The 26,614-nt window shown below is 41.2% G+C and overlaps 1 protein-coding gene across 2 annotated transcripts in view; it reads left to right on the forward strand.

Moving 5' to 3' along the window:
• The first annotated feature begins 6 nt into the window (after positions 1–6).
• Positions 7–26,614, forward strand: part of LOC138952952 (coiled-coil domain-containing protein 175-like) — a 30,785-nt gene continuing 4,177 nt past the window's right edge. Inside the window, exons 1-23 of one of the 2 annotated variants that reach the window (XM_070324709.1) lie at positions 7–196; positions 551–636; positions 1,221–1,332; positions 1,862–1,997; positions 2,284–2,361; positions 2,545–2,599; positions 4,490–4,588; positions 4,940–4,995; positions 5,623–5,686; positions 6,450–6,559; positions 7,088–7,169; positions 7,670–7,742; positions 8,745–8,808; positions 9,114–9,224; positions 12,073–12,144; positions 13,765–13,900; positions 15,926–16,057; positions 20,010–20,148; positions 20,715–20,794; positions 21,970–22,122; positions 22,721–22,823; positions 23,288–23,331; positions 24,877–25,039. In XM_070324709.1, the coding sequence (XP_070180810.1) occupies positions 136–196; positions 551–636; positions 1,221–1,332; positions 1,862–1,997; positions 2,284–2,361; positions 2,545–2,599; positions 4,490–4,588; positions 4,940–4,995; positions 5,623–5,686; positions 6,450–6,559; positions 7,088–7,169; positions 7,670–7,742; positions 8,745–8,808; positions 9,114–9,224; positions 12,073–12,144; positions 13,765–13,900; positions 15,926–16,057; positions 20,010–20,148; positions 20,715–20,794; positions 21,970–22,122; positions 22,721–22,823; positions 23,288–23,331; positions 24,877–25,039 (2,209 nt within the window). In that variant the 5' untranslated portion in view covers positions 7–135. The remainder of the gene's footprint in view (positions 197–550; positions 637–1,220; positions 1,333–1,861; positions 1,998–2,283; positions 2,362–2,544; positions 2,600–4,489; positions 4,589–4,939; positions 4,996–5,622; positions 5,687–6,449; positions 6,560–7,087; positions 7,170–7,669; positions 7,743–8,744; positions 8,809–9,113; positions 9,225–12,072; positions 12,145–13,764; positions 13,901–15,925; positions 16,058–20,009; positions 20,149–20,714; positions 20,795–21,969; positions 22,123–22,720; positions 22,824–23,287; positions 23,332–24,876; positions 25,040–26,614) is intronic. The other variant, XM_070324710.1, reaches the window with a different exon arrangement.

Genomic DNA, 26,614 nt, shown 5'->3' on the forward strand with positions numbered 1-26,614 from the left:
ACATTTAGGCAAACCAAGTCTATAAGTAAACAAGATGGCTGACTTGAGAATCAAGCGTACATGAAAAACGAAGTTTGTTTGGTCTCTTCGTCAGTACATGCCACCCATTTGACTCCCATATACCGACACTAAACAATGTCGCTTAAAACCGAAATTCCCGGTGTGAACAATGCCGTCCAAAAGCTGGGAGAACTTGGTGAGTGGTTACATTTCTTGGTCATGGCTTTAGTTTACGGAATGCGGTGTACTTCATGTTTTTCACTGAAAGCATGCATACAGTACTTCTTACTTAGACATTTTCTCAACTTGATTTTTAAACCCTAAGTAGCTGAAGTTATACCATGAATTGTATTCAAAGTCATAAATATTACAAGAAATGTGTCTATTACCCATGTAGGATCTTTTTTCTTGTCACAATGGCAGAATCTATGGGTTAAAAAAATGCTCTAATTATGTGTTACTTAATATTGGTACATCACTACATGTACAACGAATTTCATGAAACATAAAAGTAAATGGTTAATTTAATGTTCTTTGTGTCCTTTTCTAGCTGGCCGGATGAGAGCTGATGACTTTGGATTCAGAGACAATGATGTTGACAACATTGACAAAGTCATTGACTCTCTACATGAACTGGTAAGTTGCTTATTTAGTTTGAACCTCTGATTCTGAAGCAAAGTCTTTGTGTCTACACAAAGTAGTGAGAATACATTGTTTGTTTCAGCTTCTTAAAATTAATGTTTAATGTTGGAACAACTTTATCATATATGTGTTTAATAAAAACACTGTTTTAACGATTAAAATGATCTGACTCTTTTCAACTTTTTGGTATTTTCAGGAATTTTGTTGTTGTTGCAAATTGGTGGAATTATGGCAGGGGTGCCTGATTTTCTTAGCAATGTAGATGTGGAACGAAGTTCCAACATTTAATCATAAATTGTTTTGGGCGTTTAGATGTTTCGAAAGAGCATAATCATAGACTTTTCCTGAATTGAATATATCTATATATATATATATATTACGCCACTCCAGTCAGTCACCTACACCATCACTTCATCCTCCATTGATTTTTGAAATTCCGCATAACAATATATTTCATATTCATGGACAAAAACTTTTGTGGAGATCGTTTTCAATATTTTCTTATTTAAATCTATCTATCTATATCCTTAACTTGGCATGGTGTCATTTGCTGACATCTGTCTTTCTATGCTCTGCAGGAAACAGAGCGAAAGAAAATGCATGAGGAGCTGGAGAAGGAGACGATCAAGTCGAGCGTGTTACGACATCAGCTGAGAGTCCTTCCTGGACAGATAAGAGATGAAATCATGGGTATGATTATTTTGAAAATTAATAGGATAACTACCTATTCATTATTCTGTGACAAAAAAAAACCTACTTTTAATGTTCACAAACAAAATGTAGAAACATTTGTGCAGTAATAAGTATTATTTTTTAAAGTATGTGACTAGTTTATGAACACTGTGAGTGGTAATTTGGAATTGTGAAGCCCCTCTCATAATATTAATAGTGCAGATCCCAATAAATGACACTTTGTGCTGTCTTTTGGCATTTTTATCAAATCAAAGTTTTGTTGTAATATGTACAAGGACACTTGGAATGGGAGGGCACACTTGGTTGATCCAAAGGGTGCTCTTCAGTGAGAGGTACAGTGGTACCTGTGGTGTAAGGCCCTTTGATGCCAGTACACCTCCATAACAGTTGCCTCTTGTCCCTGTGTCTATTATCTTGATCAAAATGTACCATTCATGGAAGAACACCTGCAGGGAGAGGACACACTTGGTTGGTCCCAAGAGTTTCCTTCCGTAAGAGGTACACATGCTGTACTCTGTGATTTCAGAGGCGGTGATGTCCGCCAGGATGTCCAATGCCAATGTTCTGCTGGAGCTGCAAGAAAAGCTGAAAGCGATGAACAACCAGATCACAGCCCTTGATAAACAGGCACGGGAACTGGAGCAAGAAAATGCTACCCTCCAGTGAGTAATGCATGTATGTCTGTGTGCTTGAACTTTATTTTTGCTTTTGTGGTTTTTATATTTGTTTGTTCAAAGATGGCATCTTGCAGAGTAGAATGTTATGTTTTTCTGTCCGCATGCTCGCATGTGTGTGTCTGTGTCTGTGACTGTGTCTGTGCACGCGTGAGCCCATAAAGGCACAAGTTTGCATTTTTGCACATTGTGCCTGCATGTGTTTGTGCATGTGTGTGTGTTCTGTCTACTTTACCATCATCCGTTTTGCTGACATGTTTTGTTTTTATTCCAGCCCAGAAAGAGAGCTGCTGAAACAGCAACATGAAGAAATCATTTCCCAGCTGAACCAGAGGATGGCTGAGAAGGCCAGGTGAGTTTCATCAGATACTGTTTTGATGTGTTAAAAAAACAAACACCATATTTTATACTTTTTTTTATACTGCTGACCAAATAACGTTGTTAAACTGTCACCCCCACCCCCACCAGAAAAACTTTGTACGTAACTAGAGAAAGAGAACAAAAACATTGACATTGTTACTTTTCTTACTTGCAGCATGCAGATTGCCCTCAACGAGACCAGAGACAAAGTGCGACAAGCTAATCAAGATGTGAGTATGCTATATTACTGTCGGGCACATGTGCTACCATGGTCGATATTTTGTGTGTGTGAAATCAACTGAGCAGTAAGGAGTAGCAAGGAAACAAACAATCAAAGATAGCGAACAGGAAACAAGAAAAACAGCTCAAACCACATATACTATGAACAAAATCCAAGTTGGTGCATTTATGGGGTCTTTGTTTCCTGGCACACATGCTGAGTCATTTAAGATGGGACTGCTGTAACATGCATGTATTCCATATTTAAGCCCTCCTGACTAAATTGCTGATATGTTTCTGTTAGAGAATGAGTCAAGAAAAATCTTCTTATTCATTTGCTTCTTTTGAACATCTACTCCTGAGGTGCATATATAAGAACGCAGCGGTTCTCTTCAGGGCCGCCCGGTCGAACAGCTCTTCATGCAGGGTGTCTTGTCCAGCCATGTGCTGCGTCTTACGTCCTCCTGAAGTGGGCAGTCCTGGCGTAGGTGGGCTGTGGTCATAGGAGGGGGGCGATGCTTTACCACGTGCACCGGGAATGGGCTTTTTGGACGTAACGTGCATGGGAATGGGGAAATTCTCGTACCGTGCACAGAGGTTCGGCGTGCACCGTGCATGGAGCTTTTTCGTAACGTGCACCGTGGATCACCGTGCAGGGCACTTTTGGCCTCAACGTGCACAGACCCCCCCCCCATGGTGACCCTCTCATAGGTGTAGCGTGTGTCATAGGAACACATCTCAAAGTCAATCTATCTTCAGTTTGTTGAAGAGGTGTACTGTTAATCAACAAATTCCGAAAATAAGTCTGTCCGGTTTGTATGGGTTGTGGGAGAGTTATCTTTTCTTGCAAAACCTCATACAACTTTTGGAGGGGCCAATCACTAGAGAGGGGTCTGTGGGAAACATGTGGAAACAGGCATGTGTTTTCTTCACACCCCTGATCAGTAGTGATTGCCCTGCTGCTCCTCCAATACTTGTACAATGTTTTGCAAGAAAAGGTAACTCTTCCACAACCCATACAAACCCGACAGAGTTATTTCCAAAAATCGTCTGTTCTCACAGAGTACACCTTGATATAGTTTTCTTTGATTCTAGAGCAGTTTTCACTCCTGCTGTAAATGTAACTCATGTTTATATTTGTACACTTTCTTTTTTTGACTCACATGCGTAGCAAAAGTGAGTCTATGTACTCACCCGAGTCGTCCGTCCGTCCGTCCGTCCGGAAAACTTTAACGTTGGATATTTCTTGGACACTATTCAGTCTATCAGTACCAAATTTGGCAAGATGGTGTATGATGACAAGGCCCCAAAAAACATACATAGCATCTTGACCTTGCTTCAAGGTCAAGGTCGCAGGGGCCATAAATGTTGCCTAAAAAACAGCTATTTTTCACATTTTTCCCATTTTCTCTGAAGTTTTTGAGATTGAATACCTCACCTATATATGATATATAGGGCAAAGTAAGCCCCATCTTTTGATACCAGTTTGGTTTACCTTGCTTCAAGGTCAAGGTCACAGGAGCTCTTCAAAGTTGGATTGTATACATATTTTGAAGTGACCTTGACCCTGAACTATGGAAGATAACTGTTTCAAACTTAAAAATTATGTGGGGCACATGTTATGCTTTCATCATGAGACACATTTGGTCACATATGATCAAGGTCAAGGTCACTTTGACCCTTATGAAATGTGACCAAAATAAGGTAGTGAACCACTAAAAGTGACCATATCTCATGGTAGAAAGAGCCAATAAGCACCATTGTACTTCCTATGTCTTGAATTAACAGCTGTGTTGCATGACCTTGGATGACCTTGACCTTGGCTCAAGGTCACATGTATTTTGGAAGGAAAAATGTGTAAAGCATGTGAGTCGTATGGGCTTTGCCCTTCTTGTTACCAGATTGTGGACTTGGAAGATGGAATTCTACAGCTGAAGGAGGATCTCATCCAGGAGAGAACGGAGGCTAGACAAGAAAAGAAAAGACTCAACAGAGCTGTGGTATGTAAACATTGGTAAAATTGCCATTTCAAATTCATTCAAACTGGTTTAAACAGAAAGTGTAGGGTACCATTTGTCTGATAGCATCTGTCTAATTGGCAGTCTTAGACATGTTAGCCATTCTTCAGATAGCATTTTTAATGGCAGTAGGTAATTCATTGATGACCATGGTGCTGTGGGTGTAATTGTGCGTATCTTTTATCACATAGACCAGAACAAACACAAAAAGACACCTCCTCCCTTGATTTGATAAACACTTCATGTCTGTGTCAACTGTATGTGGTGTGTATATGCATGCATATATTTTCAGTTAACAGTTGCTTTTACATGCTATTTTGTTTTCTTTTTTAGACTGATGCAACTATGAAGACAAAGGAACAAAAGGACCAGAATGTTAACAAGAAACAGTGAGTTTGCTTTGCCCTTTTTGGTGTTGTACAAAATACAGACTGGTGAACAAATTATGAAATTTGAATAACCGATTGATAAGAAATGTATAACTATATTTGAGAGGATGTATGAAGTTTAACAAACTTGCAGAATGATTATCAACAGATGTGAAAAGGGCGTGGGATAGCTACACATGCATAGTTATATTATCGCAAGATTTCACATGAATGAGTGTTGGTGAAAATGAACTGTGCATCTGCCATCAGCCATGATGAGTCGTAATCCCAGAATGTATTGCGAGTACTCAGTATACATATATGCGTGCGTGTCTGTCGAGTAGTCTTAAGCTGCACAAGAGTTACATCTATTTTGAGTCGTTCAAGTCAAGAAATTGCACTAGATTATGCAAGAACAACGTAACACTCAGTGTCTTGTTTCACTTTGGCCAGCTCCACACCCAAGGAGCTGGTCTAGTCCTGTGTCATGATTACTGTCATTTCAAGTGTGATTCAAATTGTACAAAGTATGGAATGCTACAAGATTGCAGGTAAGTGTGGGCATATGTTCCACAGGTATTATGTCCTTCAGATTGCTTTGAAGTAGGGAAATAACTTGTTAACCTGTTTTATTTACCTTCTCTCCAGAGAGCTGGACACATTTCAAGAGATGCTGATGGACAGTGAAGGAAAGCTTGATGCAGTCAGAAAGGTAGGTCTGGTCATACTCGACAACTGACTCGTTTAGACTCAAGACATCAAGACTCAAAGGTTTTAAAGGTAGAGTCCTTCCCACGTAAACGATTCGTCTCACCATATTATTTTTGTATGAAATCATTTCTGAAAAGCCGCAAGTTGCAACCGGTGAAATTAATTCATACAAAAATTCCCACTCTGCACAGATGTTGATTCTTGATGTGTGTGTCGATAGAGCCTTATCCAATGTGAAAGTACGGTTTGTGCAAATGTGAGATAGTGAGCAGAATTAGAACTGTTCACAGGTAGGACTGGACGTGCTTTTAGTATCGTTACCAAGGGTAAGAACAATTTTTGTGGGATCGCAGATTTAAAACATAAAATACTTTACTTTACAGCACAGTGAGTAACCATTTCTATGACAATTTTCTTTGGTAAATGCAACATGTTTTACTCATGACTGTAGAAATTCTTATAGTCTTATGTATCAGCCAGGAGAGAATTCTCTGTTTTTTTAAATGTATTTTCTGTCTTTTTGTTTTTAGCTCACCTGAGTAATCATACAGTGAGCCATAGTATTCAGCAGTGTTTGTCTGTATGCTTCAGGTATGCTTCCAGCTGTAGAGTATAAGGCAGGCAAATGAAACATTGTTCAGCTAGCAGCCTTTAATTAACGAAGAAGACACAGTTACCAGAACAAGAAATAGAGTGAAAAGTTTTGTATAGGAATTACTTCATAGTAAAATATGTGCCTAAACAAATGACTCCAATTTATTCAGAACATCCGGCGCTACGAGACCTCACGTGCCAAACTTGAAGGGGAAGAGAGAGCTTTGGGAACGCAACTGTCCAAGCAGCTGAAAATGAATGACCAGACGAGAATCAAAGGGTGACTTCTTGTTCTCTTTTTCTAGTTTTCTGTCTTTCTGATCCCAGGCATGATAAGCATACCATTTAGTAAGTCAGGAGAATCTTTCCAAAAATTCAAATAGCAACTGAATATTACCTTGGCCAGGAATGGTATGAATTTTGTGTGTGTGTGTGTTTTGTTAACACGGAAAAGGATGCCTGTAAAAAAAGGAAAGAGAAGGCCAAAGAAACAACAGTAGTAGCAACCTGCTTGCAACTGAGGTAAACAATTTTGTACTTTTTTTTAAATACGCCAGGAAAAATAACTTTGTAGTTCAGTGTGGTGGTTGAAATGGACATCGCAACCAAAAAGGAAAAGAATTTTTGTTCAGAGTGACTTTTTGCTACTGAGCTATATATAACCCATCTTGCCTCACCTTTAGGGAATACAACTCCTCCACAGGCACAAAAAAGCCTTGACATAGTTTATTTCCAAAACTCATCTATATTGCAAAAGATCATGGATGCAGGTTTATGTCAATTTGCTTTTGTTTCACTTTCTTTCCAGAGCACAAATCATGAATGAGAGAGTCCTGGAAGAGAGGAATTTCATGCAGAAACAGCAGGACCTGATGGACAGAATAAAACAGGTTGTCTGTCATTTTCTTCAAGGAATTGTTGTATTAAGGGAGACATGGAAAGGGGTGGAGGGGGGGGGGGGGGGTAAGTATCACAACTGTATAGTGGCCGCAGGTGATGTTTCTGTTGCATCAGCAGTTAATAAGTAGAGGATGAGAGTTTGTGTGTGTGTGTGGGGGAGGGGGGGGGGTATTTGTGTGTGTGTAGGGCGGGGAGACTAAATGCTTTTTGATTAAAACGGCAGCTGAAAGAGAGAAGTCATATGGTTGGGAAAGAAGGAGATTGGAGCAATAACATTGACACAGTGTATAGCATTTGGAAAGTACAAATAGTTTGTCCCTCAACCCTTCCCTGATTCACTTTGTGTGTGTGTGTGTGTGCGTGTGGAAATGTGTGCACGCGTGTATGCATGCGTGTGTATATCAATTAACATATTTTAAAGCTTGTAACTAATCAGATAAAAAGGAAAAACAGAGAAAATGAGATGTGCTGTGCACATTTGTCATTCTAGTACGAGATTGATACCAAGGCAGAGGGACTAAGATCACATGAGCTGGACCAGACCAAAGTCGAGCTGTTGTTGGGTAAGTTGTGCATGTTGCTTTGTGCATACAATTTAAATCTCCACGGTTTCACTGCGAGTAGTCTAGTATGTAGGCATAAGACCCTGAAAATATCATTTTAACCAATTGGCCAGATCATTGCTGAAATACCGTGCTTTTTGTCATAGTAACCCTCAAAATTGAAACCAAAGCCTTTTTCACCGCCCGTGCGATCGGCAGTACCTGCATCAAAATAAATGGTATACAGAGGACCCCCCTCCCCTTTTTTTAAGACCCCCCAATTTAAGACTTCCCCCTTTTGAACTCTTTCCGGCCTGTGCCCGACAGTTTGTTGGGCGCCTCTTTGCAGCTTTCTCCACCTGTGCCCGACAGTTTGTCGGGCGGTGACACGCATCATCTCTGACCTTGTTTCCGATCTAAAAATAAAAGACAGGTCATGGAGCAAGGGAGGTAAATCTGTTCCCACTTCCTTTTTCTTTGTTTGGCACTTGCCGGCATACGAAAATTGACCCATTGAGTGTTTTTTTTAGCATTTTTCCTGCGAAATATGAGCAACCAACGCTTGTACTCGTTGAGGCAGGTTCTTAACGAAGTTTTCCTCGACGATAATAGTGATTTTGATCCCGAATGCCACGTTTCTTCGTCTCAATCGAGTGAAACAAGTGGTGATTTGAATGCACAAGACCCGAGAGCAGGAATCGATTCAGTTACAGAGTTAGAAGCGATTTAGTGAAGTACCCATTAGATTTGCACTACAGTGCCAAAACCCTCCAGGCAGGAGAAGCTGCTGAGCCTGCACTGCAGTCAGGGCTGATAGGGTTAAGACCCTGTTTTCTTAAATGTTTTATTCATAGGTGAATCTGAAGGTACTCTGAAACATACCTGCACACAGCTCTGTATTGACTTGTTGTAATATTTGTATTCTGCTTTAAAATAATAGATATGTACATAATGTAAAGGTTTTTTTCGATGTTTAAATGTGCATGAAATGACTGTATGCATTCCAAAATGAAACCTTTGCAGATTTGAAGAAAAAAGAAGAAACCGTGGCTGATGATGCTGAGAGAGTGGCAGAACAAGATGCTACGTAAGTCAGCTGATTTTTTTATGCTCTTTGTTAATTTTTGTATTCTAATTTGAAATGAAACCCTTCATAAGACGGTTAACTTGGTAAACAAACAGCATGTTTGGCTGAGTGTCTGTGTGTTTATCTCATCTCTCATACTCTGGCTTCTGTGGATTTTTTTGAATTTGTTTGCATCGATTTCTGTGAAGGATTTGATTGATTGATTGATTGATTGATTGATTGATCATTGATAAATTCATTGATACATTCATTGATAAATTCATTGATGAATTCATTGATGAATTGATTGTCTGTGTGTTTTTCAGCCTTCAGGCTTCCAAGGGAGGACTGAACACTCAGGCAGAGGAGGTTGGAGCCATGAAGAGAGAAAACATTGACATGTCAGAACAGATTGAGGAACTTGGAGAATCACACAAGTAGGTTTCACCAAAACAATGTGTGCAATATATTTGTGTGTGTGTGTGTGTGTGTGTGTGTGTGTGTGTGTGTGTGTGTGTGTGTGTGTGTGTGTGTGTGTGTATGCACGCCCACACATTTCTGAGATTAAAAAACAAAACAAATGACATCAGTACCTAAATAGAATGTGTCTTGAAGGTTAGTTGTAAGATTGATGGCCTAACGCTGACAGAGGGTGTTGTTTTTCTTGTGTTCCTTCAAAAAGTAGGTTTCTCAAGCTGTTTTCATGAGCAAAGTTATGCGTATAACTGGCCCCTGTAGCGCAGTGGGCCGGGATGTAATGGGAGAGCTGTTATGCAATCTCCCATTTTTGAGGAGAAAACAATACGGCAATGTTTCTATATATCTGTGCATGATTTTTGTGTTGTTTTTAAAGTCCGCTTTTGCACAGAATAAAAGTGCCGCAGATGTAGTGGATTCAAAGTAGCTATCATCATTCTGTCATGTAAAAAAGATGATCGAACAAAATGAAGAATCAACTTTTATTTAGTAGCCACTGTGTTGGAAGGATAGTTATTTAACATTAAACTTGAACCTAAATTTCTTTCATTTATTTTGTTACTCTTAAAAAGAAGTTGTCATCTACACTCTCTGTGTTGTGCGATTTCACAGGTACATCATTATTGGCTTTGATGAGAATGACTTGCCAGAAGACATTGTGGAAAAAGATTATTCCCTGTATGATCCAGCCAATTTTGATCCGTATGTTACCATTAAAAGTTTTGTTCTCAGGGATTGGTGACTTACAATTGGGCTGTGGACTGTTCTCAGTTTTTGTCAAATGTTTGTTTTGGATGGTGTTTACTTATAATGAGGCTCAGGTGTAAACACTAAGATTACACACATACGCACAGATCATTGCACACGCTTGCATCCCCCCCTCCCCCCCATTTAATCACCTCACCATCATCCCTCATTTACTTTCTCTTTGTGAAGGTATTTTGAGACTAGTTTTGTGTTTAAATTACATTGAAACACAAGTGCACACACATACATACAACAAACACACATATGCATGCATACTAACGCATGCACACACGCATGCACACATGCATGCACACACACACACACACACACACACACACACACACACACACACACACACACACACACACACACACACACACACACACACACACACACCACTGCCATCTTCATATTTCCGTCAGTGTGCCTACACTTCTCCAAATGATTAAATTGAAGGCCAATCTCACTGTCTCTTTCTCCCTGTTCCTCTCTGATTCCCCACTCCCCTGCCCTCCCCAACCCTAACCAACCACCCCCAATTAATCTCACTTCTCTCTCTTTGAATAGTTGCAGTGAAATGCATTTTTCTCAGGATATTACACACCTGGCAAGGTGCTGAATTCTCTATCAGCAATTAACCAACTATCTCTCTTGCATTCTTTTTTTGTTGTTTTTTTCTTCTCCTTTTCGTTATTGTATTAGATGCTGTTTTGTTTTTTATGGGAACACTGATGTCATAGTGAAGATTTACAAACTTTTTTGTGTGGGTTAAACCTTGGTTGTTTTTCAGTTGCGCTTTCCTGATTGGATGTTTGTTTGTTCGTTCATGGGCTGAAACTCCCACGGCTTTTACGTGTATGACCGTTTTTACCCCGCCATTTAGGCAGCCATACGCCGCTTTCGGAGGAAGCATGCTGGGTATTTTCGTGTTTCTATAACCCACCGAACTCTGACATGGATTACAGGTTCTTTTTCGTGCGCACTTGGTCTTGTGCTTGCGTGTACACACGGGGGTGTTCGGGCACCGAGGAGAGTCTGCACACAAAGTTGACTCTGAGAAATAAATCTCTCGCCGAACGTGGGGACGAACTCACGCTGACAGTGGCCAACTGGATACAAATCCAGCGCGCTACCAACTGAGCTACATCCCCGCCCAAGATTGGATGTGTTTGTTTGCTAAGTTAGGGAATAAGAGTGTATTTGTGTGGGAGGGTGGAGGAAGTAAGGGTGGTGTGGTGCTGAGAGGAACAGAGAGAAAGAGACATTGAGATTGGCCTTCATGATTAAGAGAAGTGTAGGCACACTGTGTGTGTGTGTGTGTGTGTGTGTGTGTGTGTGTGTGTGTGTGTGTGCATGTGTGTGTGTGTGCATGCGTGTGCGTGCATGCGTGTGTGTGTGTATGCATGCATATGTGTGTTTGTATGCAGATGCCTGAATTAGTCAGTGCTTTTTTGAGCATTGACCTTTCCTTTGTCTCTGTTAAACTGTCATGGTACTCTCTGAGTTACAATTTCTCTACAGTTTTGCCTATCGTTTTGTTATAAGTACATTATTGCACACTATCTCGTCTTCATACTCATTGCATTCAAGCCTCCAACCCAGACTCAGTGTCAATATAAGAGCAATATTTAGGATGTAATTGGCAGCTCAGTTGCAAATAGCCATCAATTTATGTCTAAGGAATCTTAAATTGTTCTGTGGATCACTGATATATATATTTTATCACCACAAGTGAAAGCATCTTTTCAAAGCAGCAAAAAGACAGGGAGACTTTTTAATACAAAATAAATCTTAATTTGTGTGTAACAGGAACAAATGCTGCCTTAAAAGGAACATCACATTGGACAGAATAAACAATTTTAAAAAAGAAGAAAAAAAAAGTTTGTGCTTTTACTAGTTTTAGGCATTTTGTTTGTTTGTTTTGTTGTTGTTTTGCTGTTGTTAGGTTTTTTTTTTTTTTTTTTTTTTTTGGGGGGGGGGGGGGGGGACAATTTTATAATTTCATGTCAGATTATGCAGAGTGATCAGTTAATCATCTCAGATATTATTTTGTGTCCGCAGAGCGGTGCTGGCCCAGCTGAACAATCAGATTGAAGAATACAAAGAACAGCTGTCCAAAGAACGCAAGGAGAGGTGAGTTGTTCGCTGAATATTGTACAAGTTTGTTTGTTTCTGTATCATTTTCAAAACCGCATGATGTTAATAGATGATTTTCGAAAATAACTCTGTCAACGGTCAGGAGGAGTAGGAGGCCCTGTACCGCAGACAGGGTTTTCACAAAATCCAGAAATTTAAAGAAAATGGTATTATATCCAGCACACGCTTCATTGCATACACATCCCAATCAGTTGCTTGACCCGATCACAGGATAGAGCCGATCGGAAGCGTGTAACATGCTCCTGATGTAAAAAAAAAACTGTTTGCGGTACAGGGGCTCCTATAAAATCCTCCAGACTGCCGAAAATCCTGACAGAGTTATTTCCGGAAACGTCTATTGGTGCAAGAAGTAACATTAGACTAGAAAAAAGTCACAACAGCCATGAACAAGTCGCGTAAGGCGAAAATACAATATTTAGTCAAGTAGCTGTCGAACTCACAGAATGAAACTGAACGCAATGCCATTTTACTCGTAGCATCGTCAGGCCACCGCTCATGGCAAAGGCAGTGAAATTGACAAGAAGAGCGGGGTAGTAGTTGCGCTAAGAAGGATAGCACGCTTTTCTGTACCTCTCTTTGTTTTAACTTTCTGAGCGTGTTTTTAATCCAAACATATCATATCTATATGTTTTTGGAATCAGGAACCGACAAGGAATAAGATGAAAGTGTTTTTAAATTGATTTGGACAATTTAATTTTGATAATAATTTTTATATATTTAATTTTCAGAGCTTGTTTTTAATCCGAATATAACATATTTATATGTTTTTGGAATCAGCAAATGATGGAGAATAAGATAAACGTAAATTTGGATCGTTTTATAAATTTTTATTTTTTTATACAATTTTCCGATTTTTAATGACCAAAGTCATTAATTAAATTTTAAGCAACCACGCTGAAATGCAATACCGAAGTCCGGGCTTCGTCGAAGATTACTTGACCAAAATTTGAACCAATTTGGTTGAAAAATGAGGGCGTGACAGTGCCGCCTCAACTTTCACGAAAAGCCGGATATGACGTCATCAAAGACATTTATCAAAAAAATGAAAAAAACGTTCGGGGATTTCATACCCAGGAACTCTCATGTCAAATTTCATAAAGATCGGTCCAGTAGTTTAGTCTGAATCGCTCTACACACACACACACACACACGCACGCACACACGCACATACACCACGACCCTCGTTTCGATTCCCCCTCGATGTTAAAATATTTAGTCAAAACTTGACTAAATATAAAAATGACTGAAGATCTCCACCAAGTCAGGCAGGCAGGCAGGCAGGCAGGCAGACAGAGGCAGAAAGAGAGAGAGTGACAGACAGACAGACAGACAGACACAGACAGACAGACAGACCATATAGCTGTCTCCAGTGCGTCACATATAGCTGTCTCCAGTGCGTCACATATAGCTGTCTCCAGTGCGTCACATATAGCTGTCTCCAGTGAGTCACATATAGCTGTCTCCAGTGCGTTACATATAGCTGTCTCCAGTGCGTCACATATAGCTGTCTCCAGTGCGTGACATATAGCTGTCTCCAGTGCGTCACATATAGGTCTGTGATGACTTTTTACAACCCTGAGTATGTTCTGTTTGAAGGATGGAGATTCAGTCCCAGAAGGAAAGTGTGGCTAAAACCCTGGAGGACCTGAAGTCGGAGAACCAGATCTTCATGACAGAGATGACCAATGTTGTGCAGGGCGGCAAGAAACAACACCAGGAACTTTCCAATGAAGTATGTAGCAGGTTTCTTCTTCTTCCTCTTTGTTCGTGGGCTAAAACTCACACGTTCACTCATGTTTTTTCACGAGTGGATTTTTACGTGTATGACTGTTTTTACCCCGCCATTCAGGCACCATACGCTGATTTCGGGGGAAGCATGCAGGGTATGCAGGTATCTGTGATAGTCTGTTAATACTGTTGTTTTAAACTGTCTAACTGGCTAGATTATGATTATATAATTGTATGTGATGATCTGACTAAATGATAATAATTACGTGTACTACTTACTTTTAAATGGATTATAAATTTTAGGTATTGTTCTAGTATTCACTAATGTTGTATTGATATTACTGGCACCCCTTTTAAACTGATATGGTTTTTACCTTTACAAGGCGACGATGTGAATTTGTGATGTAGATATGTGGCTGGTTATGTGTGAGTATGTAAATAATTGTGTGTGTGTGTGTGTGTGTGTGAGTTGTGTCTGTGTGTGCATGACAGTGTAATGTACGTATGTATGCATGCATGGTGATGTGTGTCTGCATATGTGTCTGGTTGGTTTTTATTTTATTTTTACCGTGCCGTGCCAAGATGAAATCCTTTTGCAAAATTGGTGAATAAATATCTTGTATCTTGTATCTTGTATCTTGTATGTTTGTGTTTCTATAACCCACCGAGCTCTGACATGGATTACAGGATCTTTTCCGTACGCACTTGGTCTTGTGCTTGCGTGTACACACAAAGGGGGATAAGGCACTAGCAGGTTTTCACATAAGTTGACCTGGGAGATCAGAAAAATCTCCACCCTTAATCCACCAGGTAGCCGTGGCCAGGATTTGAACTCACGACCTTCCGATTAGGAGGCCGATGTCTTATCCACTACGCCACTGCGCCCATCATAGCAAGGTTCATATGGAGCTATTTCTGCGACTTGGGGCATTGTTGACTGACGTCTCTGATTGTATAAATGTGGGGTAAAAGTTTGACCAAAATGTAAACCAACTGTACTGTGCTCAAACTGACACCCACTTCAACCTGAAATTTAAAATATCAAGGAAGTATCAGTGAGAGCACACTGTAAAATAGATGTACAGAAATGGGAAACAATGTTGCATAGGATGCACTTAAACGTTTTGACAACATTGACTGTTTGTGCAGAAATGGCAACATGATTAAACACACAGTCCTTCATATAAATGAGTTGGCTTACCATCTCAGATACATGTTTCACCCTTTTCGATTATTTTTCCCACAGGGACAGCGACAGATTCCCAGTCACTTTCAGCTAGGGACAAAAAAGGGAAGCGATTACGTCTCTTTATTCAAACACGTGACGTAGTGATACATATGACGCAACTATGACGACACTTGACTTAATTCTTGTTTAAAAGTGTATTTCCCACGTGTTTTCTAACCGGAAGTTTGAGATCCCCCCACAAATGGGAAAGCCGAGACTAATAATGGCGGCCACCATGTGCCCAGCCCAAAAACCCAACGAGTTGTGGATAGAATGGCCGTATTAGGCAGGTGGTTGATCATTATCGACGGGCGCAGTGGCTTGGTGGTAAGACGTCGGCCTCCAACTCGGGAGGTCGTGAGTTTGAATCCCGGTCGCTGCCGCCTGGTGGGTTAAGAGTGGAGATCTCCCAGGTCAACTTATGTGCAGACCTGCTGGTGACTTAACCCCCTTAGTGTGTACATGTGAGCACAAGACCAAGTGCGCATATAGAAACACGAAAATACCCAGCAAACCTCCCCCGAAATCGGCGAATGCTGCCTGAATGGCGGGGTAAAAACGGTCATACATGTAAAAATCCACTCGTGCTGAAAACATGAGTGAACATGGGAGTCTAAGCCCATGAACAAAGAAGAAGAAGATCATTATCAACAAGGGTTCCACTGTTTAAGGTTATCAGTTTTAATAGACTTGATTTGACTGTTGGCATACATGTGGGAGCACATTAACATAAATGTAATGTTCATTTTTCATCTTTTGACATTTGTTTATTTTATTTATTTTTATTTTTATTTTTTATAGGGTATGCAACTGCAGCGTCAATTAAAGGAGGATGAGGAGCAGATCGGCAAGCTGACAGGAAACCTGGAAGACGCTCAGCGCAAATACCAAGCCATGTTTGATGATTACCAGAAGAGAACTGATATGATGGAGGTATGGGGCTGTATGAGGTGTGTGTGTGTGTGTGTGTGTGTGTGTGTGTGTGTGTGTGTGTGTGTGTGTGTGTGTGTGTGTGTGTGTGTGTGTGTGTGTGTCCGTCTATTGTTGTTTTGTCTGTTCGTCTGCCTACTTGCCTGCCTGCCTGTCTGTCGGAGTATATATCTGTCTGGCTATGTCTGCGTGTGTGTTCCTCTGATGTTTTGCCTTTTAGTCTGTCTGTTTGTTTTGATTCTAAGCCTGTTAGAATGGCTTGACTTGGAGAATGATACACAATACATATATGTATTTCAGGGTGCTCCTGCATTAATTTGTACTTTTGTTCATATGTTCTGTTTAGGATCTTCAACTTTAAGACAGACAGGGAATATATGTCAAGGGAGCAAGTCTTTCATTTATATTTCTGTTTTCCAGTCTTTGCCTTTATGAAGTTGCTGGAATGAGTTGATAGAAATTGTCTTTTTTCTTTTTTCTTACTTTTTTGTTTATCTCATTGCTTGCATGTTCGGCCCGGATTCGAACCTGCAACCTTAGGATCACAAGTCCAGTGCTCTACCAACTGAGCTACCGGGCCCCCGAATATAAAGTTGTCCCGTGTCCATACCGTCATAGGTTCACACCTGTCACTCGTGGATCACTAGTCCAATGCTCGACCAACTGAGTTACCGAACCCTAGAATATAAAATATGAATTGATTATCTACTTTGTTCTTTTCACTTTTGTTGCAGGAAGTTTAGAAGAGGAGTCCTTCATTACCATTAAAGAATCTATAATGAAACAATATTTAACTGCCTAGATTTTCCCTCTCTTTGTTTTCAGATCTTTCAGAAGCAGGGATCTATTGTGTAATATGTTCTTTCTGTACAAATATTCAACCCCCGGTCATGCACTGTGCACAGCTGCACTCGTATACAAAGATGAAGCAAAGATCTTGTAGGCTACGCTAAGATGTTTCACTCGAGCCGCTTTTGCGCGTTCGCTGCTAGCTGCGGTGCCACGCCCCTTGGCTTGTTGGGCTCTGCTGCCGCTGATAATTTAAAGGATACAGTAGACAACGTGCTAACCTACATTTCTGGTTACATTGTCCGAAAGCTGCGAGAAAAGGTGTGCACAGGATGTACTGACATGCTGACCGGTGTCACGAAATTTTCTTTCGCCGAAATATTTTGTCTCCCCCACCAACACGTTTCACTCATTTTTGTACCAAAAACAATTCTTATGCAAAACCATCCTCTGACTACGGGTTAGGGGTAAGTTTGGGAATGGGTTAGGTATGTAGCGATGTTTGTGAACGAAGATTTCGGGTATGTCTTAGTACCGAATTCCCGCGGACGGCGTCGATTGAATTCTTAGTTCACAAACATCGCCAGAAATTGACGCATTTTAAAACTGTTTACATACCTAACCCATTCCCAAACTTACCCCTAACCCGAAGTCAGAGGATGGTTTTGCAGAAGAATTGTTTTTGGTACAAAAATGAGTGAAACGTGTTGGTGGGGGAGAAAAAATATTTCGGCGAAAGAAAATTTCGTGACACCGGTCAACTGACAGGTGCACAGACCGAACTGCTTCTTGTTCACAAGATGCACGAAGGTTGCAAGGAAGGCCTCATCACCCCAAGCATTTCGCTCGTCAGTGCTGTGACAGTCATGGAAAGTAGGCTACATACAAGCTACACATAGAGAGAAATATCCACATGCGGAAAGTGATGACTGACCAGGATGGCAATATTGCTCAAAGAAAAACTTGGAGACAACCGCCTCGCCTGTCCATTGACAGAAAACGCTTGTCCTCTCATGACCCTCTGTGTACGTCTGTACCTCAATATACGGCTGCACTTCACCCTCAAAGAGAGCTGCAGGTCTTTCGGGGAGATGTCGAAAAGGCAGAACAGAAAGGTGTTGAAAGTGTCACACCAGTGACACAAGAACACAAAAGCACATCAGTCACATATGGGGGACAGTAGATGTGGGATAGGTTTTTATTTTGTTTTGTTTTGTTTTCTAGGGGATGTGTGTGTGTGTGTGTGTGTGTGTGTGTGTGTGTGTGTGTGTGTGTGTGTGTGTGTGTGTGTGTGTGTGTGTGTGTTTTGACATTGACGCCCTCAATACTGGTTTGTGACGTCTCTGTTGCTGTTAAAATTGACAATCTCTGTGACAATACTCTTGACTGCAACTGACTGAGACAAGTGAATTGTCATACAGGTCAGAAACAATGATAAAAACCTAACCCAGAACTTCAAAGCCAGACAATTTCAGTGAACTACACATTGTTCTAATTCAATCTAAAATCTAAAATTGTCTGACCAGTTTACTCTCCCTGTCTTTTTCTTGTGAGACAGTTCTACCTGTTTATGATATATATCATGTGTAAGTCACTGCGTGAATGGTGCCTCGAACGATCCAGCAAACATACTGATGAAAGTACATTTTGTTATTTTTGAAAGTGCATGTTTTGTAAGGAAATAGCGTCCACTTATATTGCAATAGCCCTTCTCATTAACAGTCTTGACACTACGCCGCGTGTGTATAAATAATGCCATTTAAACAATCTAAATAAATAGTCAGCGCGCATAGCTCTCTGCCTGGCTCAGCCAACGATAAGGACACTTTTGCGATAAGAGCGGAGCGCCGCTACCGCGCGTTTCCGAAAGGGCTGTAAGAGGCGGTGAAACATCTTAGCGTAGCCTACAAGATCTTTGGATGAAGTAAGATAGTACACCAGAATTTGGACAAAAGTTGCATAGTTGGTCTTTGGCTTTTACTTTTGTTTTGTTTTTGAATGAACACTGTCCCGGTGCTTATGTGAATGTGTGTGCCTCATAGTTGGTGAGAGCTTGGAAATTGCATGTATTGTAATTTATTTTGCATTTGTTTACTTTTTTGGTTACTTTTGCAGAGTTCAATCTTTGCAGAGAATCACATTTTGTAGCAATTGTTTACACAGGCACAGTGATCACAACAGAACCTTCTTGACCTTTTTGGTTTTTCTTTGTTTGCTGAAGGACCTTTTTTCTCAGAAAATTGTTTTTGGTGCATATGGATGAAGTGTTGGCATGCCTTTCCACTTGTGATTATTTTCACCAGAGCATGAATACATTGTTTTACCTTGAATAACTTCATTTCATAAAGAATGACAGCTGTTTTCATGTGTGTCACTTGATGGAAACAATTGCACTTCAAGCAATTTCAATTCTAATTAACTGTTTCAATTACAGTCCAAAATGTGTAAAGTAAACCTCATTGGGGCTCAGTGCACAAAGTAATTGGCTGTTAAACAATGTGTTATATAGATTCTTGATAGCTTAATGCTGCATGTGCAGTCCCTTGCTGCAGCTCTCAGAGGGATCTGTCACAGTTTTTGCCCAATTCTGGCAAAAAATGCAACAAATGTGACAAGTGCACAGCCCTGTTCATTCCACAGAGGCGAAAATGCAGTGCACTTTAAAAGTCATTGCGTTTTGTAAACTGGTATAACTTCAAAGGCTTTATGCAACAACAACAAAACAAAAACGAAAACAGAAATAAAGAAAAAGGGTAGCTTTTAGCACGGCAGCCAGTAAACTAAAAGTGTACTTATAGCAATAACTTCCATTCTTACATGAAAGCTTGTCAAATGTTAGTAAATTTATCTCTGTTATAATACTCCCTCTCTATTCAGACCTAAATTTGTCAGATTTAAGGAGGTCTGAACGCAGAGGTACCAGTCTGTACACACATGAGAATCTTCAGACTTTTGGATGAAATCAGACTTTTCCGTACATTCCAAGGGTACGGTTTCAGAGCAATTTGGGGATCCGTGCCCAGAATGTGTGTATTATTTTGGAGTCATAGGTCACTTTAAGACTTTTTTTTATGCATCTCAATTCACATGTCTGTATTTTCAAATAAAATGGCGTACATGTTTGGTCAATGCGAACTCTGCTTTACACCTATTATGTGTGCTACAGGAGGAGGTGCTATCGCTGGAGCAAGCCCTGGAGGCCAAGAAGCGGGAGCTGGAGGAGAAGATCCCCAGCTTCCAGGACCTGGAGATCCACTTCAAGCAGCGCAACGAGGAGTATGACGCCACCAAGAAAGCCGTTGTTGGTGAGAGCTGCCACTCATTGATGATTAAGGCTCAGAAAGAACTGTGTGTTATAGTAGAACCGCCCTTTAAGACCCTCCTTTCTCAGACATTCTGTTCATAGCCTCTTTAAATTTACCTCCATTTTAAGACTCCCTGATCTCTTTTAAGGCCAGATTTTCGTAGATTTTTGAAAGTTGTAAAAGGCAATGGGAGGGGGGGGGGGGGGCTGGGGGGTGACTGTACTCGTAACATAACTTACTCTTGCTTTATTCTGGAAGTTTTGTTAAAAATGAAATAAAATACACCATGAAGAAAGGCTCAGTTGGTGAGAGTTGCCGCGCATGAATGAATAATTAAGGCACAGAAAGAACTCGGTGTTATCTGTAGCAGTACTTACTCTTTCTTTTTTTCTAAAAGTTGTTAAAAATGATTTAAGTACACCATGAAGAACCCCATTGTTGGTAATAGCCCTCCACATGTGCTGGTGAATAAGGAACAGAAATAAATCTGCTTGAACTTTGCATTGAGCCCCACCCTTTGTCGACATCCTAGCTGTTTTACAAGTCCAAATGACATTTGTTTTCAGGGATGAAGAACAAGAAGACGAGTCTTGAAGAACAAATCAAAAGAATGAAGAGGGAGAAGGAGGCGCTTAAAGAGCCACAGGTATGTATGGAGTGTGTTAGCGTGTGTGTGATGTGGGGTGTTGTGGAGATGGTGTGGGGTTGTATGTATGTATGGGGCGATTTATATAGCGCTTGACGTTCTCTAAGCGCTTTACATATTAATTTCTGCCGTGTGAGATGGAATTTTTTACTCAATATATCACGCATTCACATCGGTCAGTAAATCTCAAGCCAATTAAGGCGAATATTTACTTTTCACGGCCTATTATTCCAAGTCACACGGGTATTTGGTGGACATTTGTATCTATGCCCATACAATTTTGCCAGGAAAGACCCTTTTGTCAATAGTGGGATCTTTAACGTGCACACCCCAATGTAGTGTACACGAAGGGACCTCGGTTTTTCGTCTCATCCGAAAGACTAGCACTTGAACCCACCGCCTGGGTTAGGAAAGGGGGGAGAAAATTGCTAACGCCCTGACCCAGGGTCGAACTCGCAACCTCTCGCTTCCGAGGCAAGTGCGTTTACCACTCGGCCACCCAGTCCTTTTGGTGGTGGTGATGTATTGTTTTTGTGGCCTGCAACGACCACAGCTAAAATAACTTCTATGCATATACCTCATGTCTTGTTTCTTTCTTTCTTTGATTGTTTCTCTGTGTGTTGCACTTCTCTGTCTCTGTCTGTCTATCTATTTTTCTCTCTCTCCCTCTCTCTCTCTCTCTCTCTTTCTCATTCTCTCTCTCTCTCTCTCTCTCTCTCTCTCTCTCCCTGTCTATCTCTTTCTGTCTGTCTCTCTCGCTCTCACACAGACACAATCATACATTCTACTGGCCGTATAAAATTTCATCTCACACGGCATCACTGCAGAGCGCCTAGAACTGTACCCACGGAATATGCGCGATATAAGCGTCATTGATTGATTGATTGATTCACAGACAAAAAGATGGACATGCACGTGCACGTGCACACACACACACACACACACACACACACACACACACACACACACACACACACACACACACACACACACACACACACACACACATACACAAACAGACAGACAGACAGACAGACAGACAGACTCACACACACACACAGAGGCCTCAAAACAGACCTTTGCTACCAGCCACAGAGCACGTCTATTCCTTTGCACACAACACTCAGTACAACACGTACACTAACACCAAGCAATCTCTTTCCCCCAACCATCAGGTGGCGCTGCGTAAGGAGCTGAAGGACAAGAGACAGCAGCTGATGGGGCAGCTCCAGACACAGGGATCCTCCACTCAGGAGATGGAACAGGAGATCCTCACCGCAGGATGCAAGCTGAGGGCCGTCATGGAAGAAAACCAAAAGTTTGATGAGGTGAGGTTGATTGAGAATGAGGGAGGGAGGGGGGGGGAGGGTTAGAGGGGTGGTATCAGGGATCCTCAACACACAGGAGATTGAACAGGAGAGGTGAGGGCCGTCATAGAAGAAAAGCACAAGTTTGAGAAAGTAAGGTTGAGGGGGAGAGGGGGTGATGGATGGATTGTGGAGGGGGGAGGGGAGGCTTGGGGTGGTATCTTGGATCCTCAACACAGATAATAGAACAGGAAATCCTGACCGCAGGATGCAAGCTGAGGGCCGTCATGGAAGAAAACCACAAGTTTCAGGAAGTGAAGTCGCATTAGAATCAGGGGAACGTGAAGGGGGGGGAGGGGGTATGGATGAATGAATTGAATGAATGATGGTAGGGTGTTGAACCTAAAGAAAAACTAATGATCATGTATGAAGTCAGTGAAATATACGCTGCAGTGACAGAGCTTACTAAGTGTAGATGCTATCTCATTCTATTTGGTTTGTCTTGGTATGTATGCGTTTTGTAGGGAAACAAATTTTGAAGTTGATTGGAGCGAGTGACAGATGACTTTGCAAGCAAGTGTGTTCATTTATTGAGTATTTAACTCGTCTTTGTGCATAGTCATGCAAGAAGCTGGAAGCAGAGCTTGCCGAACTGGAGAAGGAAATGGCCATGAATGAGCGCATTAAGGAGAAGCTACAGGCTGATCTTACCATGCAAAAACGTGTGTACTTTTGTGGCTGTGTGTGTTTGTAAGCGCATGTGTGTGTAGCGTGTGCATGTGTGTGCCTGCGTGTGTTTGTGTGTGTGTTTGTGTGTGTGTCAGTGTGTGTGTTTGTGTATGTGTGTGTGTGCGTGCGTGTGTGCCTCTGTGTGTGTGCTTGTGAATGTGTGTGTGTGTTTTTGTGTGTGTGTCAGTGTGTATGTGTGTGCATGCGTGCCTGTGTGTGTGTGTGTTTGTGTGTGTTTGTGTGTGTGTGCGTGTGTGTGTGCGTGCATGTGTGTGCATGTGTGTGTGCGTGCATGTGTGTGCGTGTGTGCATGTGTGTGTGCATATGTGTGTGCAGTATATCGAATGCATGAATAGTTTAAAATTTGTGTGCACAGATCAAATAATTAAAATTAAAAAGTGAGAATTTACGTGAATAATGCACTTATTTTTCCTGAATTTTTTTCTTTGTTTTTCAGATGAGTTGATGAAGAAGTGGGAGGCAGATAATATGATGCAGGAGGTGAATATCTTATCTTTCATTATTTTTCTATTTTAAAGATAATTATGCATACAGTAGAACTTCCCCTTAGCGACCCCCCTGTTTACGATCACCCCCTTTTTACGACCGATTTTGCTACCACGGATGCATTCTACTATATAATGAACCCCCAGTGAACGACTCACCCCAAAACGCGACTTACGACCGAGCTTTTGGGGATGAATTACGACTTTCGCGCATTTGTAGTCGAGCAGACGAAAACAATACATGGCGGCTCTTGCTCCTCGAACTATCGCGAGACGAAAAAAAAACTAACTCTCGCGCACGATAGAATCCGCGGCGACTTCCTTAGGAGTCGGGAAGACGCAAATCCTGTGTATCGTCAAGGATAATGACCCAAAACGCGACTTACGACCGAGCTTTTTGGGATGATTTACGACTTTTGCGCATATTTCGAGCAGACGAAAACACAACATGGCGGCTCTCGCTCCTCCAAGTATCGCGAGAAGAAATAAAAACGAAATCTCGCGCGCGCGAGATCCTGATACATCCGGGTTTTTTCTGCACGCTATCTTGTCACGACGACTGTCTTGTTGACAAACGAAGTTTCGCGAAAGAAAAAGAAAAGCGCCGACTCTTGAGTAGAGAGCTAATAAAGTAATCGCTAATCGAGCGAAGTGGCAATCCGCGGCGACTTCCTTGGGAGTCGGGAATACGAAAATCCTTTGTGTCGTCAAGGATAATAAGGACTCGGTGTTATCTAGATGGTGAGAAGGATAGCGAAGCGAAAGTACGCAAAGAGAGGAGCCTGTACGAAGACCTCAACGATCGTGGTCAAGTTTAGCGATGCAAGGCGACGAATCATTCATATGAGCGGAAAGATGATTCGGGAGAAAAGTCGTTATGCTTTCTATCGAGTTAGGACATTCGGATTTTACTGGTTGCGCCACAATGTCAAATGTGCTTCACTCAGCGGGGAGCGAGCATTACGCCATGAGTAAATTTTCTTTGAAATTTGAGTTCAAGTTGTTCTGCTGTGATGTGTTTGTGTGTGTGTGTGTGTGTTTTAATATGACAGTAAACTGCAACTGTGTGTTTGTGTGTAAACATGACAGTACATACACTGCAACCAAATTCATGACCGACCGGCCAAAATCTAAAAAAAACCTTTTAAGACCCCCCCTTTTTACGACCTAATTTTCAAGGTTTTTCCAAAGTCGTAAACAGGGGGTTCTACTGTATTGCTTTCTTTCCTTTGCTTTCTATTGCCATTTTATCTTTTCTTCTGTCATCGTTTAGGTTTGTTCTTTCTTTTGAAAGATTTTTAGTTTGACTGTAAATTTTGACCCAAAAAATAGCCACAGATGTATATGGCACTGTCGATACTAAATAAGCACAGTTGGGTATGGGCTAATGGGGGGATTTTCACTTTATTATGGGAATACATGTATCAATAAACCAGAACAAAAAAACTCCAACAACTTCAGAACATAATTATAAACTAATAATCGAGCAAAAATACATGCACCTGCAGTTTTCTCACGCTTAACTTTCTTTTTCTGCCAGTTCTTTGCCTCAAGGGACAAGGCAACCGCAGAGGCGTTTGGTCGTCTCTTGAGCCGCACGGAAAAGCGAGAGAACAAGATCGACATGATCACAGAACGACTGAAAGAAGAGCTCAGTACGCTTGGTGGTGTTCTAGACACCATCTCTACCCGCCGGCCTGCTGGTGAGAATTCAGAATTTATGTGATGTGTTGGTTTATTGTTGAGCACATATCAGGTTGAGCAAGATGTTTGGTGATGAAGGGGTGCGGTGGTGCTGCACACTGTTAAAACATACCAACAGAAGATGTCACACGCTTTAATCCTTCTTTGCAACTACTAAAGCAAACGTGTGCAAGATTGTATGTTACACGCTTTGGAGCATGGCAAGAACGGATTCAAACTGGAAATCGTCCCTCCAAAAGCCCCAAAATGCACACACGACTTTTATTTCTCTTGCTGTTATCGTTTCTTCTCTTTACAATTTCTTCAACGCTGAGAATACTGAAAACGGCATCCCTGACGACAGTACTGTTTCCATACGCGAATTTAGCTGCCCTTGGAAAGTGGCTCGCTCAGGAGGCCTGTAATTAGTCTGAAACTAGAGGGATCGACAGAGTTCTGAACATAGATGACAAAGATCCTGAAAATGCGATGCTTCAAAAGATACAGACTGTGATGATGACTGTGACGTCATTCACATATACCGAGACCTCATTCATAGTTGTTCGTTCACTTTCGTCAAAAAGTAGATCTCTCCACAATGGCTGCTCCTGTGTTTAGGTTTGTCAAGCTTGAGTACGCAAAACGTGTTTGTTCTCTCCTCTGTTGAAGCTGTGAGACATAAATGCTATTCCGACTTGATCCTGTGACAGAGTTTTCTTCCACACTCGATTAGCTTATGTCTAACTCAGCCTCACGGCTTCGTTAGACAATCAACGTAATCTCGTGTGGAAGAAAACGTCTGTCACACGACCAAGTCTGAATAGCAGGTATTAATGACTGGATTGGCTTATTTGCAACTTACGCTTGAAAACTCATTGATATCAGTTACAGGCTGTGATGGCTGTGATGGCTTTGATTTCAAGTGACAGTGCTGGCATTATTTATTTATTTTTCATTGGTATTATTTCATCGATACGGTTAATCTTTCACTGTAAAGTTGCAAAATAATGCAGCTCCTTCGCTGTGATGAAATGCAATGCTTGTGGGGCTTTTAAGACTTAAATGAGTAATGGGGATGGGCATCGAAGAGTGAAATTCACAGTATTCTTGGGCTTACGTCATGTTTTGTACATTTCTAATAAACTTTTTTGAATTATTTACAAGGAGCAAAATCATGTGTCGTGGTAAAGGTTTTCAAGCTTGCAGACTAATGCTTGAACTGCTTGCATAATTTACCGTTTTTTATAATGCCTACAGATATATTGTAAACTCAGATCTTATTCACTGTCGCATCCAGCCACGTACTGCGCGGTTTCACTGAATTCTTTTCTTGGACTTAAACCGTATTTTCTGGCTCTGTTTTCTATTGTCCGCAGGTAACTGAGGGACTGAGTACTCATGCAGTATTTGAATCATGATAAATTGTTTCTACATAATTATGGTGATTTAAAAGCTGGAAATACCAACAAGTGCTAATGTGTTTCAGTTTGATTGTCTGGTGTGTGGTTTGGTGACTGCAGTTTTTGCACCATAATTTACAACATAAGATGTTTCTAATAAACATTGTACTGAACTGCCTCCTGTTTGGGTCGATG

The sequence above is a fragment of the Littorina saxatilis genome, linkage group LG17 (genome assembly GCF_037325665.1).
Source record: "Littorina saxatilis isolate snail1 linkage group LG17, US_GU_Lsax_2.0, whole genome shotgun sequence".
NCBI lineage: Eukaryota > Metazoa > Mollusca > Gastropoda > Littorinimorpha > Littorinidae > Littorina > Littorina saxatilis.